Raw genomic sequence first — 17,684 nt, 5'->3', positions numbered from 1 at the left:
TAGGAAAACGCTTGGTGGCGGGTGCATTTCATCTGCCCGGGGTCCATATTTACAGTCCAGCATCAGCTTTGTACCCCGGCTAGGGGATTTTTTGTTGTTGTTGTAAGGTATGTTCTTTCTCACTGGTCGTTATCTGATTGCCCTGACACAGTCAGTTGGGAGAGGAGAGGATATTATCCACAGGCAAAAGAAGGCAGAGGTTAGGGGCAAAGGGAATAAAAATTGGCGAGTATTAAACACTGTCCCAGTAACAGAGGTGGCCGCTCACATCACTTATGATTTCACCGGAAGCCTTTGCTGCCTGGAATGGAATGGCATCCAATCTCAGTTTGTATCCACCGTCTCGAAGTTTGCTCCAGGATTCCTTATACCGCGTCTGTTGGGAAGATGTGTGCAAATAAAGACCTTCGTGTGACCTGGTGGTTTCCTAAACTCCCATCACCAAAATGAGAATCCAGTTTGTTGTGGAGTTTTTTTCCCCTAGTTGGAGTTAGAGATCACTGTGGCTTAGCAAAAACCAACAAAGAGTTGAATGCTGCCTTACGCCCACAGACGGAGGGGAGAGCCGGGGGGTGGGGGCGGGGTTTAAAAGGCAAGAGCTTTGGAGTCAGAACCAGATTGCCCTGAGCAGCAAGTTGATTGGAAGAAGGAGGCACGATGCTGTAGGGTCAGCTCTTTATGTAGAACAAAGAAAACTCAACTGTCTCTGCTGAAGAGCGAGGAAGGAAGTGCTGATAGAGATTATGGAAGGAACGAATTAAGTCTCCCTGGTCCCTCTTCAGCACAGCCACTGGAGGTCCTCACCTGTATTCTGACGATGCTCCCATAATCCAGCCCCGCAGTACAGATGCCCTTTGTCCCAAGGAAGTTTTCCTAGTCTCATCCTTTTTAATGAGCTTGACCCTTCAGCAGGACCAACTACGTGACTGGCAGGGCCCAGTGCAAAGGAAAATGGGGGACCCTTGTTCAGATTTCAAGATGGTGACAGCAGAGCGTTAAACCCAGTGTGGGAGCACAGGATGCATCGGAGCACGGGACGCAGACCAACTGCACAGGTCCTGTGATCTCCCGAAATTAAAACCAGCGCCCCCTCCATCCGCCTCACCTCGCTGATATTCATGGCATTCAGCTTGGCCAGCAGGACTTCAGGGAGGTCGGCTGTCTGCGTGTAATGATGCTTTATGTTTTCTCCTTGTTCCTTGTATAACCTCTGCGGATGGAGAGAGGTTCCCATTAAACCCAGAAGCCTCCCCCGTGCAGCCATCAGCCAAGCTACACCTCAGGAGACAAGGGTGATGCAGCTGCCACCTCCCAGAAGAGACAGGATCTCGGGCATCCTGCCTCCACCAGACTACACAGCTAGCGAGATGACACGCGTTTCATTCCCTCCCGAGTTCTACTTCCGAGCTCAGAACATGACGGGCTGAAACTCCCCTCTCACTTAACGCTCCACCTGTAGCGTACTGCTGAGATGGGTGTCAAGTGAAAAAAATGAGTTCTGGTTAACATCTGGTAATTTTGCTTTTAACTATACGCTAGGAGAGGGCATCACAATTCAGCAAGCACAAGGGAAGATGGCTTTTCCACAGGTGGGAATTTCCCAGGATCTACTTCCATCCTCACCTGCTTCCCCTTGCATCTCAATGATTCTTGTGCTAATAAATGTCTCCTGGGTGAGTCTGGGGTGCTATTCACCCAGAACTCTGATCTGGGCTCATGATAATTCTAGTAGTGAGCAATAACACATGGAATTGGCATCCGCCACCAAAGAAAGTTTCTAAACCGGGCTTTTCCATCCCGAATCTTATTAGATGTGTCCAAATTTCTATGTATCACAGCAGTGCCCCCTAGAGCTGGTTAGGATAAGGAAAAAGCAGGTATTGTTTTTTTTCTATACAAAAGTTCTTGTTTGACCATCTACGTTTCTCAGAATTCAATTTGCTTCTAATGGGCTGATTGTCAAGAAATTATAAATTCCTAAACTTATAAGTTTATAAATCATCCCATAATATATTCTGACAGGCACTCAGACCATCTCAGAATGTCAGCTGAATAAAGCACAACAGGAATAATCTGTTCAGTTGGGAAACAAGGGAGACAATTTTGAAATCCTTCCCCATCAAGGTTTGTCAGTTTCCCTCATGGCAAGTTGATCTGAAGATATTTAAAAGGCATGTCTTCCCTCACGATGACCTGGGGGCCTCTCTCAGTAAAATCAGCCAAACAGGGCTAATCCACGTCCTAACGTGAATTTTTATAGGATCTCACCATTCCATCTCGTCTCCGCGGGACCCTGCAAAGGCCAGATCTTGGTTTCACTTTAAAAATGGAATATGGGAAATAGCTTAAAAGCTAGTCTAACGTACATAAATCAGATGCAAACCATTTTCAAAGTCTTTGGGGGAAATCAGAAAGCATGAATTCTTTGCCGTGGGTCCCAAGAAACCCTAAGCATTCCAATTGCTAAGTATTCCAATTACCAAGAACTTTGCCCCAAAGTCCCATTTCTGAAAACAATGCTTCAGAACAAAAGGAGAGGGGGAAAGGCCTCACCACAGACAAACCCTGGAGGCATGCAAATGGGAAGGAACGAGAGCGTGGGGCAGAGCGGTGGTGGAGCCCCACTTGGCATCCTAAGAGTGGCGGTGACACCCCGTTTGCATCCTAATGAGGAAGTACCCCTGCTAAGGTGCGCCTCGGCGAAGGATAAGAAGCTCCTTCATCCTTAGAACAACAGAAGGAGCAAGCCAAGAACCCCTCGGCTTCAATCGCAGAGTTGAAAGAGGAGCCCACTCTTAGAGTCATAATGTATATACATTATCGCTTACATCCACTGCTTGGGTATAACTAATCCTGGCCTGGACCATCTCCGGAGTGTCTTTAATACTGGTAAACTTCAAAGCATCTGGATGCTGACGGTACTTCTTCTGTTGAGCAGAAAAAGATCAAAGCTGTGAATTTTGTGCTGCTCTTTCATGCCATTTGAAAGAGAAAATCATAGGTTGCTTGAGATTAGAGTGAATTTGTGAACATAATTATTATTCGGCTTCCTCCATCTTTATATCCTAGGTGCCTTCGGGTTAATATTTGTTTCAATTTAAGAATAACCTCGTGTCAATTAACATTAAAGTATTTCTACCTGGTGCAAAGAAAACATCTCAAAATTAGGTTATACCAGTAAAATAGGAGACACACTTAGGAAAGGACTCTTTTTATAGCCTTCAAATACAGTCTCCAGTTGTTTACATATCTTAGTTTGGGTCTCCCAAGCAAGAAAGAACATTCATCGTTACATTTATCAGTTGAAGCTTTCTGTTTTCCTTCCACAAAACGACATGGCAGAGATTATCATAGTCAAAACCTCTGCATTTAACAGTGACTGTACACTAGCTGATCACGCTAGAAACCGGTTCAGGTTAACATATGCAATAATGTCTCAAAATGTTACAGTAACAGGAACAAGGGTGCTGTTCCTGAAAGGAGTCATCATGCAATTTGAAAGAGACTGAAACAAATAAACAAACTACAAGAAATGTAAGTGCTGGCAAAATCCTAGGTACTCAGTTTTGAAGTATTCTAAAAATTATGCTTAAATTAATTCCTGCTTTTTTTTTTTTATAAAAGTACATTTCCAGGAGACTAAAACAGTTGCTATCTTAATAGAATTAAGAAGGGTATCTTTTCTCCCTTCAAACAAATGTTTTATATACACTTCCTTATTTATCGAGTTGGACTTTTGTATTACTAGGTTGTCTTAAGAAGGCACAGCTCAATATCCAGCCAAATTTGGCCCATCCATTGTTTTTGTAAATAAAGTTTTATTGGAAAACAGTCATGCTCATTCATTTACCTATTGTCTACGGCTGCATCATGCTACCATGGGAGAGGTGAATAGTTACTAACAGAAGCAGTGTGGCCCACAAAACCAAAACTATTTACCATCAGGTCCTTTACACAAAAGGTTTGCTGACTCCTGATTTAAATGGCAGGTGTGTGTGTATTTGTGGCTCTTTCAACAGCGCCTGGCATTCCGCCTGAAAACTAAGAGGTTAATCCAATTCGGCACTAAACTGGAAACGTGGCAAGCTGGAAGGCGATGGTTGGCAAGAAGTTGCTGAAAGATGTCGCGCCTTCCTGAAGTTTGAGGGCTGGTATAGAGTGCAGAAGACAAGCAAATTCGTTGAATAAGTTTGCAAAGTAAGGTGGAAAAGTAAGACCACTGTGGGACAAATGGTTCTCAAAAGATCCCTTGGCTGTCAGGCTTAGCTGCGTGAAGGAATCATCTCAAAGTCTAAATTATGTGCGTGATGGTCTTTATTTTATGAGCGGGCCCAATATTGAGAGCTGGCCCAATATTGAGAGCTTCCAACTTAAATATTTTCTCTGTGAGTTTCTCATGTTCATCCCCTAAGAGGGCTTTTCCTTAATGAGACTGAACTGCTGAGGGCAGTATAGTCTTCGTGTAACTCCCAGGGTCTTCTGAACCTTGAGTGTCGACTCACATTCCTAAAAATTAGGCCAGTCAGAGCAAGGCCACTTTTGAAATAAGCTCTGTGATGTGTCAGGTGACTAGAATGCTCTCCCGTGGGAAAACATCGATGCTGTGTGTCAAAATATTAGGTGTGTTTACACCACGGCAGTCTTTCTGTTTTAACTATACATTCAGTTAAGAAAAATCTCCTCTTGGGACACAGGGTCCCAGGCTGCTCACTGACAAAGCTGAGGTCTTCTGGGACTACGGCCAGTACAGTCTGCTCCCCACCCAGAAGAGTCCAGAAAAAGCAGGCTAATCTGGAGGCAACTAAACAAATGGTCACGTGCCTTCTGAGCAAGTCCCTGCCCAGACAGAAGTGACAGAGTGCATTTGGGTCGTTTGGGGTGTGCAGCCTCTTTGTGATCATGAGGCAGTGACAGCTCCCTGATGTGTCCTGTCTGATGCCGCTCCACCCTGCGGCATTGTCTGGAGACGTATTTGGTTGCCACAACTGGAAAGGGGTGCCATTAGCATATAGTGCACAGATGTCAGGGATGCTGCCAAACATCCTACAAAGCCAAGGACACCCCCACATCAAAGAATTACCAAAATGTCAACAGGGCCAAGGTTGAGAAACTCTGACCTAGTCTTTAAAAGATCTGCTCAAGGATACTGCCCTAAAATGTGAGGAAAGGGCTCGTTTCATAAGCTGTCATGTCTGAGAGTCCAGCTGGGGTGGCCACAAGTAGACAGGACTGAGATTTAAACAGAAGTGAGACCCTCCAACGAAAAGGAACCATGTCACATGTTCAACACCACGTGACTATCCAAACACTGTTTACACTGCCATGGAAAGAAAGAGGGAGAAAATGTGCGTTAAGTCACAAAAGGGCTTTCTGGGTGTAATAAATGCATCTTTTCATCATCTCTCCCATGTTGCTTCATTAAAAAGGTAAGCTGGTGGGTAGCAATTGAGCTCCGTTTGATTGTCATTATTATTCATAATATCATTTGTCACCCACTTTGTTTTTGCCAGGGCTCTCCCGGCCCCTACTGGGGTGTGTTTGGTATGTGGTTTCTCTCTAATTACCAGCCCTAGTCTGGGTTTTGAGGCCTTTTATGTAGCTTTGCCTTTTTCTCTGCCTTTTGAGTGGAAATTATTTTAATTTTATACAGAAATGCCGCACGCCTAATGCAGCCAGGCCTGCTGCACACTGTCAGGGAATCTCACCTCGCTAATGAGTTCTCCTGCCTTCTTCGCCTGCTCCACATTTAATGACCCGGTGGCGACCCAGCCCGTGCCTTTCATCCACTTCACATCTGCCCTGTATTGGTTCTGACAAAGGAGAAAGCAAGGAAAAAAAAAAAAAAAAGCAGGCCATTGTTGGTGTGCAGACATTTAGAGGGCTATTAACGGCTCCCCAATGTCGCCTTGGTGCCAGCTGAGTCAAATTAGACGCCACTTTTGTCTTATCCATTTCTGCACAGTCACAGGTAGGGCTCCAAAATGTAAATTAATTTCCCCCTTAATTGGAGCCGACCCGCTGATGGTGGCTTTGGCCCCACCCGACACTACTGGGGGCAGAGCGGGAGGGGCCAAGTCAGCCCCCGTCCCTCATTACAGACCCGCGTCTTCCTCGGAAAGAAACGCGCCCTCATTGTCTGCTTTCCCCGTTTTCTTGTTTAAAATGACACGCGGGGAGAAGAAAATGAGAGCTCACAACGGAACCCAGGCAGGGAGCTATCTGAGAGAATTTCACAAGACAGCCCAGGCTTCCCATCAGTGCCGATTCCTTCCTACGAACCTCGGTGCGGGGCGGGTGGGGGTGTCTCATTTCTTTCTTGCCACTGAAGAAGCAGTTTTAATGGAAGGCCATTTAAATGGACACTTCTCTAAAACTAGCACATCATCTCTCCATCCTGAAAGAGCTCTATTTGGAAGGGTGTGTCTGCACTGCCCTCCTCCTACCCCCTACCCCCGTCCTGTGCATGGCAGTCTGGCTCCTGCTGACCTGACTTCTGAGTTCCCCAACTTTCTCGTGCGAGAGTCAACAGAACCAGGTGGAGAATATAAGGAAAAAGGGGAGAGGGTTGTCGGCGATTAGCAAGCTGCCCTTTCTGAAAATGGGACTACTAGCGTGGGAGTGAGTACCACTGATGCCGTCCCAAAGCAAGCCACAGTTGAGAATGTCACAAATACATTCTCCCCCAACCCTCAGCAATAAAAAGGAACATGGCAAACATACGTAGATCAGAATTCCAAGAAGGAAAAAGTAGCTGTAAGATTTTCTGTTTGATAATCTCATTTTAGATTCTAGAATGGGCATAGTTTGAATAAAAGTTAAAGCACTAGGAAGCTAAAACCTTTTCATTTAGGGATCCAGAAACAGGTACGTCTCAGTATAAGCTACAGTCTTGAAGAGTCTGGGAAAACCTTGCACCAATATTAATGCACACACACACACACACACACACATGCACACAGAGCTTACATCACTCTGTAAACCGTAAGCCTTCTTGGCCCATTCCACCTTCATGTCTGTGGGCAAAGCTGTAAAGCGGTGGGACGCCGTCTTATAGCCTATGTCCGTGGCTAAGTGCTGCGCCTTGCGGGCGTGCACCAGGTGGATCATGTCCAGGGGGACGTGGCACTGGGATTTGGTGTCCTCGAATCCCTTCTTGTACTCCAGTTCACTCTGCAGCTTGGACATTTGCAGTGAGTGGCTCATCTGCGAATCCCCCTGGGCACCCTTGGCCCCAATGAGCTTCCCTCTGGACCTCTCATAATCCTCCTTGTACTTCACCTAAATGGGAGGAAGAGAGCAGCGGTACATCAGAATCTCCTAAAGGAATTAAGTATCAAGCCATGCATGAAAGTTAAAAAGAAGCCATACAACAGATCCTATTAGAATCAGGGTCATAAAAAGTTTGCCTTCCTGAAACAACTGATATATTTCTTTTCATCAAATGGTGAAACTAAATATTACTTCTCATTATTTCCCTTTTCACTTTGGCTGCCAGAGAGCTCAGAGCTAAACTGAAAGCTCAGCTTTAGAATAGTCTTCTCCCAATTTCCTGGTGAAATTTCATCTTGCCTCTGTATGATTTGAGATTACGCTTTCTGGGTTTATCTTTAAGTAGCCTGTCACTTTCATGAAAGCCACTTTAAAACCCTTTTTTTTTTTGTTATAGGGAGAACATTATAAATAAAAAGTTGTCAGGAAATGAAAAAAAAACCAGAATATCTAAAATGCAACTGCTGTTTCAGAAAAAAACTCAAATTAAATATTTGGGCGTTATGGAGAGCAAAAGGCAGCACATTGACCTGAAAAAGAAACACCAGGCCAAGAGTAATGAGGATCAGAAGAAAGAATAAATATGGAAGTGCTTTGAAAACTGTAACAGGATACTCATGTGTGGCATCATGTCAACATCATCATCACTGTGGCCATCAGAAGACTTGGACTCTACTCTCATCTCTGCCAACAACAGTAACAACGGTATCGATAACTGTCACAAGTTAGTGATCACTTACAATGAGCCAGGGATGGTGTAAATCTGTGCCACTCAAAGTGCACCTGCAGACAAGTGTTGATTTGTAAAATGTTACCAGTTGATGCGATAAGGGGCTTGTGTCATAAGGTAAATCAACCCCGTTGCCAAGCCACTGTTCAGTTCAGCTGATACCTATACACATTTATGGATGTATTTTTGCATGTACATGTACTATATACACAACAGATATAGAACATAAATATATACATGTGTATATATTTGGGATTTTTTTTGAAGCAAGGCTTTCTTGATGAAGGAAGCAGAGTTTGACTCACATTCTGGCCTAGGCTCCCTATCTCACAGCAGACTCATAACAGACAGCAGCGAACCATAGATACTTAACGCACATCAATTCATTTCATTTCCTCATAACCATTTTGCAGTCACCAATTTACCCATGAGTTACCTGAGATTTTGAAAGGTTAAGCAACCTGCCCAAAGCCACAAGCGAGTAGGTGATGGAGCTGGGATTTTATCCCGTTTATTCAATGCGAGAGCCTGTACTCAACTGTCAGCAGGCCCCCACATTCTCAGGAAGTCACAGAACATCTCTGGGCATCAGTTTACCTGTAAAATGAGTCATCTGGATTGCTACTCTGGCTACTACCACGAATAATAACAGTTACCACTCACCAATAACCAGTGTGTGGCAAGCAGTGTGTTAGACACTTACATGATTATCTCACTGCAAGGTGGTCGTATTTATCTCCATTTCACAGATTAGAACCCTGAGGCTCAGAGAGATTAAGAACCTGCCCAGATGTAAAACATCAGGATTGTGACGCTGAGTACAAGTTGGGGACTGACTCACCTCACTGGCCAGGTCCCTCTTGGCTTTGGCTGCTAGGAAGGCCAGGGAGTCAAGACGCAGCTCAAACCCTTTTGCCTTCTGGTTTTCCCAGCTGCTCTTATACAGTTTCTAAGGGGATTTAGGAGAAAAAGAAATCATCTTCATGTGAGAGGGCTTCCCCAGACTCTGTACCAACCTCTCCAGGAGGCAAACGTCAATTACATCCTTCCCCAGGAACCCCGAGAGCCAGAGACACCTATAATCCTAGATATAACCAGGCCTTCTTATTTTTGTCTTAAGGCCTCTTGAAAGACAGAGCTTCAGCCAAAAGAAGCAGAAACTGAGCTCCAGAAGCCTTGGAAAATACTAGGGTTCTTCATGGAAGTCTTAATGACAAGCCACAGGTGGACTAACACTGCACGACACACAGCAACATTTCTGAAGTCTGTTCTCCATGTCGGTCCGCACGTCCCACCAGCCCGGCAGCTACTCCAGCTGCACCCTTTTCTCTTCCTGAGCCCAGCCTCTAGTCCACATGGGTCTCCTCCTTGCTCCTCCCCTTTCTTGTCCTGCCCGCATCTTCAGATTTTAAGTTCTTTCTTCTGGAAGACCCCCGTCCGTTTCTGTGTGTGAATCACCTTAGCTTTGGTTGCTCCTTATAATTCTCCCCTTGACCCATTACTCAGATCAAGACCCCAAAGACCTGGGAGCTGCATGCAAGAACCCAGAAAGGCCCCTCCTTGGAAGACAGAGAAGCAAAGTTGGGACTCCGCATGCTTTTGTGTCTCAGGAATAGCTGCCCTGTGCATACACCTCCGAGTGCTTTCTGTATATCAGCTCATGGAAGCCTCAAGGTAACTCGTTATGGAGGAGACCAGGAGTGCCCTCATTTACCAGTGGGACTGAGAGCAAAGAACCTGGTTAAGGCTGCATGCCTAGTAAGTATTAGAAGCAAGGGGCAAACCCAGGCAGTTTGGAGCTAATGTCTGAGCTCTTACTCACTCTCCTCCATCACTGCTCTTATGCTGTTTCAGCTCCAGCTGAGGAATAACCACTGCCTCCTACCCCATCAGTCGGTGGTTCAAATCTCCCACCAGCTCATTTCTACAAAGGGCTGCCCTTCCCTCCCTACTTAAACACCGGACAGAGACAAGGTGCTCCTCAAGGAGCTATTTACAAAGATCAGATGTACGCAGCCTCGGCTGACACAGACACAGCCATGTGGCTAGTGGGTTTTGCGGACCAGGCGCCTACGCGCAGAGAAGCAGAGCCCAGGGCCGCCCGCTGCCCCTCGCTGTACCTCACTGAGATTGGCGGCGTTGGCTCGGGCCTGTAAGAAGAGGGGCTCGTCTTTGCTGATGCTGTACTGATGGACGGACTGCTCGTTCCCTGCCTTGTAGGCCACCTGTTGGGAGAGAGCACTGGGTCAGGGGCAGGTGGCAAGGGAGGAGGTGGGTGGCTGCTCGGCATTTCTGTGTCTTATGTGGAAAGTCCATTACAAGACGGACCAGACCAGACGCTGGCTGGCAGTGTACAGGAAACGAGGCTTGGGGCAGAAGACGTGACGGGAGAAGGAGCAGCAGCCGTGAGAAGCTGAGAGAAGACTGTGGCCAGGGGACCAAACTGAGAAGCCCTCTAAGGTTTCTGGTTTTACACCTTTCCCCTGAGGAGGCATCAACTTCCCCAAGCTGTTCCCAGCTACACTATCCATGGCCACAAAAAATAACCCACTGGAGGGCTCAGATGAGCGCAGACTCCCTAAGTGGGAAAAGTAAGCATCCTCTGCCTCTTGCAGCCCATAATCAACCCTAACGCATCCACCGCTACTGACACCTGGAGAGGAACAGTGACCAAAAGACAACTTGAGGGACCATCTCCTTCCCAGAAAACGTATCCTCCCTGCTTTCTCTCTCCCCGCCTCACCCACTCCCCACACTGAGTTTCCAGACAATGGCTTTCTGCTGACTCTGAGTGATACTGATGGCATCCTTTCTGACAGGTGTACCTGGACCTTTAGAAAGAAACACTAGGAAGGTCCTGGCCAGGTGGCAGCAGCTGCACCTGCCTGGCTGTTGACCACCAACGTGTAAATAATGCACACATTGTCATTATGGTGGCATTTCATTATCCTGCCTCTCATATTTGACCTTAAGTGGCCATGAAAGGCACACATCCCACAAGCAAGTGTTACCCTCCTCCAAGATAATTCTCGACTAGCTCCAGGATAACGGAGTCTTTGATGAGAGAGAGAAAAAAGAGGGAACGAGGCTGAAAAGGAATAACGCCAGCTGACAGCTATCCTTAACAACCAGAGGAGAAGTGTGGTGGGTGAGGCAGGGAGGCCTGGCGTCCAGTCTCCAGAGACAGCCTGGAAGCCTGTGGGAAGCTGGGTGCAGCCTAATGAAAGGGCAGGCGCATTGGTCCCTGGATCGTGCCTGGGCAGCACCTGCTGCTGTCCCCGGAGGCCCCCAGGCCTGGGACACAACAGCTCAGGGAGAAAGGGCAGCGCGGACTCACCCCGCTCTGCAGCTCCTGGCTCTTCTTGGCGTGCTCCATCTGCGAGCTGTCGGCCACACTGGTGAACTTCAGCTCGTCCACCCTCTGCCTGTAGTTTTTCTGTTTTCAAAGCAAAGGGACCCGGTAGCATTAGGACTGGGCCTGCCCCCACCGCCACACAAGCATATTAAGAAGGCAAAGGAAGTGATATCTTCCTGGCCCTCAAGGAGCTTAAAAGTTAGTAGGCACAGGAAGTGAGGTAGAAACAGACATTCGTAATGCAAAGCATCGGCTGGTTGGGTCCCCTTACCACACCCCTACCCAAGAAGTTAGGTAGTGGGGACTCCCAAGGGCATTCTCTTCTCTCTGCCTTCCATTCACACACTCTAACCTTAAGTGTGTCTGTGTCTGACAGAAGGAAGAATACAGTGGGAAGGGAAGAATAAATTACAAGGGGGGTGGAAGGGTATTTTTCAGTGGTAGAGCACGTGCTTGACATGCATGAGGTGCTGGGTTCAATCCCCAGTGCCTCCGTTAAGGGGGAAAATAATTAAAGGTAGAAAATGTTTTAATTAAAAAAAAGAATAAATTACAGAACATCCTTTGGGGATCCAATGCTGCCTAATGGCCAAGGGCTGGGGCATTGGACCAAAATACTGGGTACAGATCCCAGCTCCGCTGCTTACTGAATATGACTTAGTCTCTCCTTCCTCATATGCAAAATAGGAATATTCATAGAATAATAATAGTGTCTACTCACATAGGAAGATTAAATGTGAGTAATACATGAACAATAGGTACGTAACACCCTCAATGTCATCAATAAATGACAGCAGTGATGACGTTACTACTATCCGTCCACAAATGGCAGCCATTACTATCACCGTTATCACCATATGCAAGAGAAATGCCAACTCAGCCTTCCTGGCGCCGAAACAAGAATCCCCTGTGAAGATCCCAGTGTTCCTGAAATAGTCATGCTTCCAAATGGAACGCCCTTTGAAAGCCCTCCCCTGCCCGCTGCCACAGCCAGCTCCACGAGGCGCAAAGAAGTGCAGGCTGGGAGCCGCAGGAGCTTTGGAGAGCATCCTAGCCAACTTTCTCATTTTTATAAGAAAGAGGATCGGCAGGATTGAGTGACCTGCCCGAAGTCACAGGCCTGATGAGAATGCTGACCTCCAAATACCAGATTCTCTGATTCAGAAGGAATCACACACTCCTCACCCAACAAACATGTCTCCTACGTGCTAACTGACTGTACGTTACGATCATTCTGAAGGATGCTTCGGCTGCCACTACTTTAAGTAAATTGGTCAGCTTCTTACAAATACCTCCCCGGGAATCTCAAGGATGTGGGAAGTTAGTTCAGGATATGCTACAGGGGCAAAATGAAGTTCTCCTCTGTGTCTTGCTCAAAATAAGCCTGGGGGTTAGGGAGGGGGAATCAGAGGAAAATATTCCTCTCAGTGGTGACTTGTGCTGAGAAGGACTAGAAGCCGGGGGCCTGGGCTCAGGTTACCTCGCTGACCAGCTGTCCGGCCTTCTTGGCCTGTTCCAAATTGAGACTGCCCTCTGTCAGCCACCCGACTCCTTTCATCCAGGCCAGGTCAGCCTTGTACTGCAGCTGGAAGAGAAAACCCAAGCTCTAATCATGGGCGCGGACTGAGCAAAGTTAACAGGAGAGTCAGGAAAGTCCTCATTCCTGCATCTGTCTCCCTAGAAGCGCTGCCCCCTACTCTTTTGCAGTCAGGAAGAACTCTGCTTGGGGGTGAAGCCACGGGCCCACCTTGCCACCAGAAGAACCTGTTCTCCTTGAGCCCTGAACCACAGCAACCTCACTAAAAAGAGGGCTTTTCAGACTTTTTGACTAAGGATCTTACCCGCCAACCTGTTACCTTTCCCAGATTTACTTACCATCTTCAACACTTCCTTCCTCTTTGCTTTATCCCATTACTAACACATCTTGGCTTTGGAAATAGCTCCGAGTCCCAGTCCTCCATCCTCTAGTCTCCACTGTCTTGACTCATGTCTACCCTCCCCATCCATCCTCCCTGGGCCTGCCACAGCTCCAGTGGTTCTTCCTAGTCCTCTAAGTTACATAATAGACTCATGTACACGTTAAAAGTCACTCTGGAAGTGTCACTGTACCCAGCTGCAACAGATGCACGGGGAGAACTGGCAATGAGCGAGGGCTCACCTCACTCTGGAGCCCGTAGGCTTTCTTGGCCCAGAGAGTCTTCATATCTTCGGGCAGCGCAGTGTACTCGTGCAGTTGTTTCCTGTAGTCCAGGTCGCTGGCCAGAGCTTGGGCCTTCTTAGCGTGCCTGATGTTGACCATGTCCATGGGCAGGTGAAATTGGGTCTTACTCTTCTCAAAGTCTTTCTTGTATTCAACCTTGAATTCACCAAAACAAGATCCATTACTTGAAGCCTGACTTGGCAGGAATGATGTGAAAACCCAGGAAGGAAGCCCAGGTTTCCAGGAGGAATTGGCACTCCGGGCAATGCTACCTGTCTGTCCGAAGGGTGTGACCCAAGTCCTGGCTCTGTAAGGTGGTGACACCTGCAAACTGAGGCTTCACACTACTTTGTCTCTGCAGGAATACCTCCTAAATCTTTTTAACTGGCTGCTCCAGAAAGAGAAGACTCTATCCATGGTTTCTGTAGAAGCTTTAAGAGGCAAAATAACCAAGCTGGGGCTCCAGGGCCAGACAAGCTTGAGTTCAAACTTGATCTCCCCTTGCCAGCTGGATGACCTCTGGAAAGTCACATCAACTCTCTAAGGGCTCATTTTCCTTGGAGGGCTATTGTGATGAGTAAATTAAACAGTAGCTGAAACCCCTTTAGTGCAGGGATGATATATAGCTAACACTTGATAAATGTTAGCGATGAGGCTGGCAGTGAGGTTGGATGGTGGTCATGATGGTATGGTAATGGTGTTTCTGGTGATGATGGTGATAATGGTCCTGGTGATGGTGACAGTGGTGATGACGGTGGTGGTGATGGTGATGATGGTGATGATGGCATGATGGTGAGGAAAGGTAGTCCAGTAGAAGCAGTATGGTACCAGTAAGTAAGAGTTCCAGGATCTAATTCTCTACTCCTCCTCCACTACCATTGACTACTCTATGACTTTGGGCAAGATAATCTTTTTGGCCCCGGTGGCTCCAACTGCAAATAGGAAATACCAATTTGTCCTCTGTCTAAACTGAAGCCAAATTCTCAGTGTCCCTGTCTGCTTCATGACTATGCACGTCACATCCCAAATGGCAACCAGGAGGCCAACTCTCTTATTCTATTCAAGCCATGGCTCCTCAATGACTCATCAGGTAACTGTATCTAACCACATCACCAAAGCAGCATAAACTGGCCTCACAGCTTGGGGCAGGCAATCACAAAGCAGAAACCCAATGCTCATGTTTCCTTTTTGCCTGTTCAGCACTGACAGACAAGACTGGATTAGAAACCAAGTCCGTCCCTTCTAGCAGAACTCTCCTTTCCCGAAGGCTTTTTGGTAAGTGACGTTTACCGAGGTTAACCTTCAGCCATTACAGTGTTTTACAAGCAGCATCATTTGGAGTGGTTGGAGCCTGGATGCCCCAGTTGTTGGCTAAATATTTTGAATACCAAGTGTGTTTGGATCACAGGATTCATCCAGGACATCACCACAATGAACAAGATGCTTCCTGGCGAACTCTCCCAGTAGAATTAAGCTCCAGTAGGGAGGAACAAGTTTTGCATTGTTTGCTCTTACAACCCGTGTCTCGCACAGCATCCTGCATATAGTAGTTGCTTATTAAACATCTGTAGAATGAATAGATGTAGCTGAACACCTTGTACCCTGAACAGTAGATGATGGTCACCCTTAGGGACCACACACTTCTCATCTACTTTAAAAAATTAGTGTCCCTTGGCAAAATAAAGAAAGAGAAAACCCTTTTCAAGTAAACCAGGAAAGAAATTATCAGTGGAAGTCAATTAAAAAGAAAAAACCAGTCTCAGGTGAATCAGGTCGGGAAAATCTTTCACAGCAACACAGCTCTAAGTGAAGGGCTGGGGAGTGGAGCTTACCTCACTGCTCATCTTGGCAACCTGCAGGGAGTGCAGAAGCCTTGAGTCTGTAGTTCCCAGGACTCTGCCTTTTGCTTTTTCATATTCTTCTCTGTATTTAATCTTGAGAGAAAGCAGAAAGTTAACTGAGCGAGACAGAAACTTTGCCACCTAAGGGGCTTTGGTTTTAACAAGTGCAAGGGTAGCAATTCTGAAAAAACACCTCCCATCTTTCGCAAACCCAGTAGAAGATGAAAGCATGGTGGTGTTTACAATGTTAACAGTCATTATTTTTTCCAACAGGACCACTGGCATTTTAGTAGAACCGTTTCTTATGCACTTCGGAGTTAATGAGAGAAAACCTACATTGCTAGCAAGCTCTCCGGAGGCTTTGGCGGCCAGCAGAGACATGGCATCCAGCTTCATCTCAAACCCTTTCCCCTTTGTCTTCTCCCAGCCTTCTTTGTATTTAACCTGACAAACAAAAACACAGTTGAAGGGAAGTCGCTATCCATAGTCCTGCCAAAAGTTGAACAGAAACTTTTTTTAATAACAAAGTCGGTGTCTCCATCTGTTCACAGACCAGAATTGTGGCTGTTATTATCGAAGTGATAACAGCAATTATTAACCCAGTTAATCGGTTCTCTCACTGTAGGGCCATGCGGGGCAGCAAAGTGGCACAGGACAAAGAGAAGACCCATGTGTTCATTCTAGCGCCACTGTTTCTTGATCATGTGAACTTGGACAGATCGCTTTACCTCTTTGAGCCTCAGTTTATCATTCAGGAAAATAATAATATATTACCTGCCTCAGGGTGGCTGTGAGAGTAAATTGTATCTATGAAAACAGATATTCTAAGCTTATAAGGTGCAACACAGATGTAAGTAACGCTATTGCCACGGTCATAATGCCTGACTCTGTCTGCCTGATACCAAAGACCATGCCACCAACTGTGTCTCTACAATAAATACCTCCAGGGGATTAGGATCATTGAATAATTCCATACGTAAAGTGCCTATCCCAGTGTCCAGCACAGAAGAAGCATACCAAAAAAGTTAGTTCCTTTTTAAATTTTCCTACCCTACAAATCCCATCTGGCATGAGAAGTCTAATCACAGCCCACGTGTGACTCCCGGAAAACTCTGGTGATTGAGACTGGTCTTCTTGGGGGGTTACAGCTCCGAGGTAGAGGGCGTGCCCAGCCTGCACGAGGTCCTGGGTTCAGTCCCTAGTACCTCCATTATAAACAAACAAACCTAATTATCTGTCCCACCCAAAACAAAAACAAAACAAAACTGGTCTTCTTAAAACTTAAATTTTACCCACACAGCGAGGCAGCAGCTAGAAGTCACCAGGATGATGATGATATGAGGATACAAGGTGTATGATGATGAGTGTGTCCCAACACACACCATCCACGTGCAGAGTGAGAATTCAGTTGCTATGATTGACTGATCCCCGGTGAACTACCACACGGCACGAGACAGCAAAATGCAAAATTATAACATGATGGGTGCCTTTGATCAATCTCTCCTTGGATAGAATAGTCCCTGGTCTCTCTTTGCTGGACCATCCTCACATCTTCATTCTCACCTCTGTGCGTAACTCCCACCACGTTCTCACCCATGCTGCTTGCTCACCTCACTAAACAATTCGGCATTGGTTTTGGCCTTCACCAGCTGAGGCACATCCTGTGGCAACGTGTAATTCAACTTATTTTTCTCGTAGTCGGCGCGGTAATTCACCTATAGGATTTAAAATCAACCCGCAGGGTAAGTGCAAGTTTTTATGTGGGCAGAAGGAGAACAGTGGAGAGAACATTCTGTTTTTCACTTTCTCCAAAGCTGAGGAATTTCTGGAAAAAAGGCATTTTAAAAGGAAGCCTCTAATTTTACGAATGTTCTAAATTAACAGGTTGAAGATGCCAAATGAAAAGTCCAACAGCTCAAATGCATGCTCAGAGTTGTGAGTGTGCAAACGACTTCTCTGGGGCTACCTTGCCAACTCTCCTCTGAAGAACCTGAGGGCATGAAACTTATTTTTTTAACTTATTCAAAGAATAAGTATCTAATGCTTGCCCCCACTGGAAGAAAGGCATCTTAAATCACCCAAAAAATAGCCAACCAAACATTATGTGATTCCCAATAGAACAGCATCATCTGAGAAGCAGTCTTGCCCCCAAATTAAACCTGAACCTGATCAAACCTATAGATCCAACTAGTATGTTACAGGCATTTGGAGGCCAGGGGACCACAAGATGTCCATGCTGGATGCAGTCAGCAAAGCTCAGATGTGGGAAACTTTACAAGATATACAATT

General features: G+C 46.4%; 1 protein-coding gene across 13 annotated transcripts in view; it reads right to left on the bottom strand.

Moving 5' to 3' along the window:
• Positions 1 to 17,684, bottom strand: part of NRAP (nebulin related anchoring protein) — a 66,304-nt gene that overhangs the window by 21,473 nt on the left and 27,147 nt on the right. For 11 of the 13 annotated variants that reach the window (XM_032490891.1, XM_032490892.1, XM_032490888.1 and 8 more), the window contains 13 exons: positions 17,006 to 17,110; positions 15,732 to 15,839; positions 15,387 to 15,488; positions 13,513 to 13,710; positions 12,835 to 12,939; positions 11,337 to 11,435; positions 10,120 to 10,224; positions 8,841 to 8,948; positions 6,967 to 7,278; positions 5,706 to 5,810; positions 2,829 to 2,927; positions 1,106 to 1,210; positions 269 to 376 (listed from right to left, as the gene is read on the bottom strand). In XM_032490891.1, the coding sequence (XP_032346782.1) occupies positions 269 to 376; positions 1,106 to 1,210; positions 2,829 to 2,927; positions 5,706 to 5,810; positions 6,967 to 7,278; positions 8,841 to 8,948; positions 10,120 to 10,224; positions 11,337 to 11,435; positions 12,835 to 12,939; positions 13,513 to 13,710; positions 15,387 to 15,488; positions 15,732 to 15,839; positions 17,006 to 17,110 (1,659 nt within the window). The remainder of the gene's footprint in view (positions 1 to 268; positions 377 to 1,105; positions 1,211 to 2,828; positions 2,928 to 5,705; positions 5,811 to 6,966; positions 7,279 to 8,840; positions 8,949 to 10,119; positions 10,225 to 11,336; positions 11,436 to 12,834; positions 12,940 to 13,512; positions 13,711 to 15,386; positions 15,489 to 15,731; positions 15,840 to 17,005; positions 17,111 to 17,684) is intronic. The other 2 variants (XM_032490887.1, XM_032490886.1) reach the window with 2 other exon arrangements.

Source organism: Camelus ferus, chromosome 11 (assembly GCF_009834535.1).
Source record: "Camelus ferus isolate YT-003-E chromosome 11, BCGSAC_Cfer_1.0, whole genome shotgun sequence".
In the NCBI taxonomy this organism is placed as follows: Eukaryota; Metazoa; Chordata; class Mammalia; order Artiodactyla; family Camelidae; genus Camelus; species Camelus ferus.
This window is presented reverse-complemented; position numbering and strand designations above follow the sequence as displayed.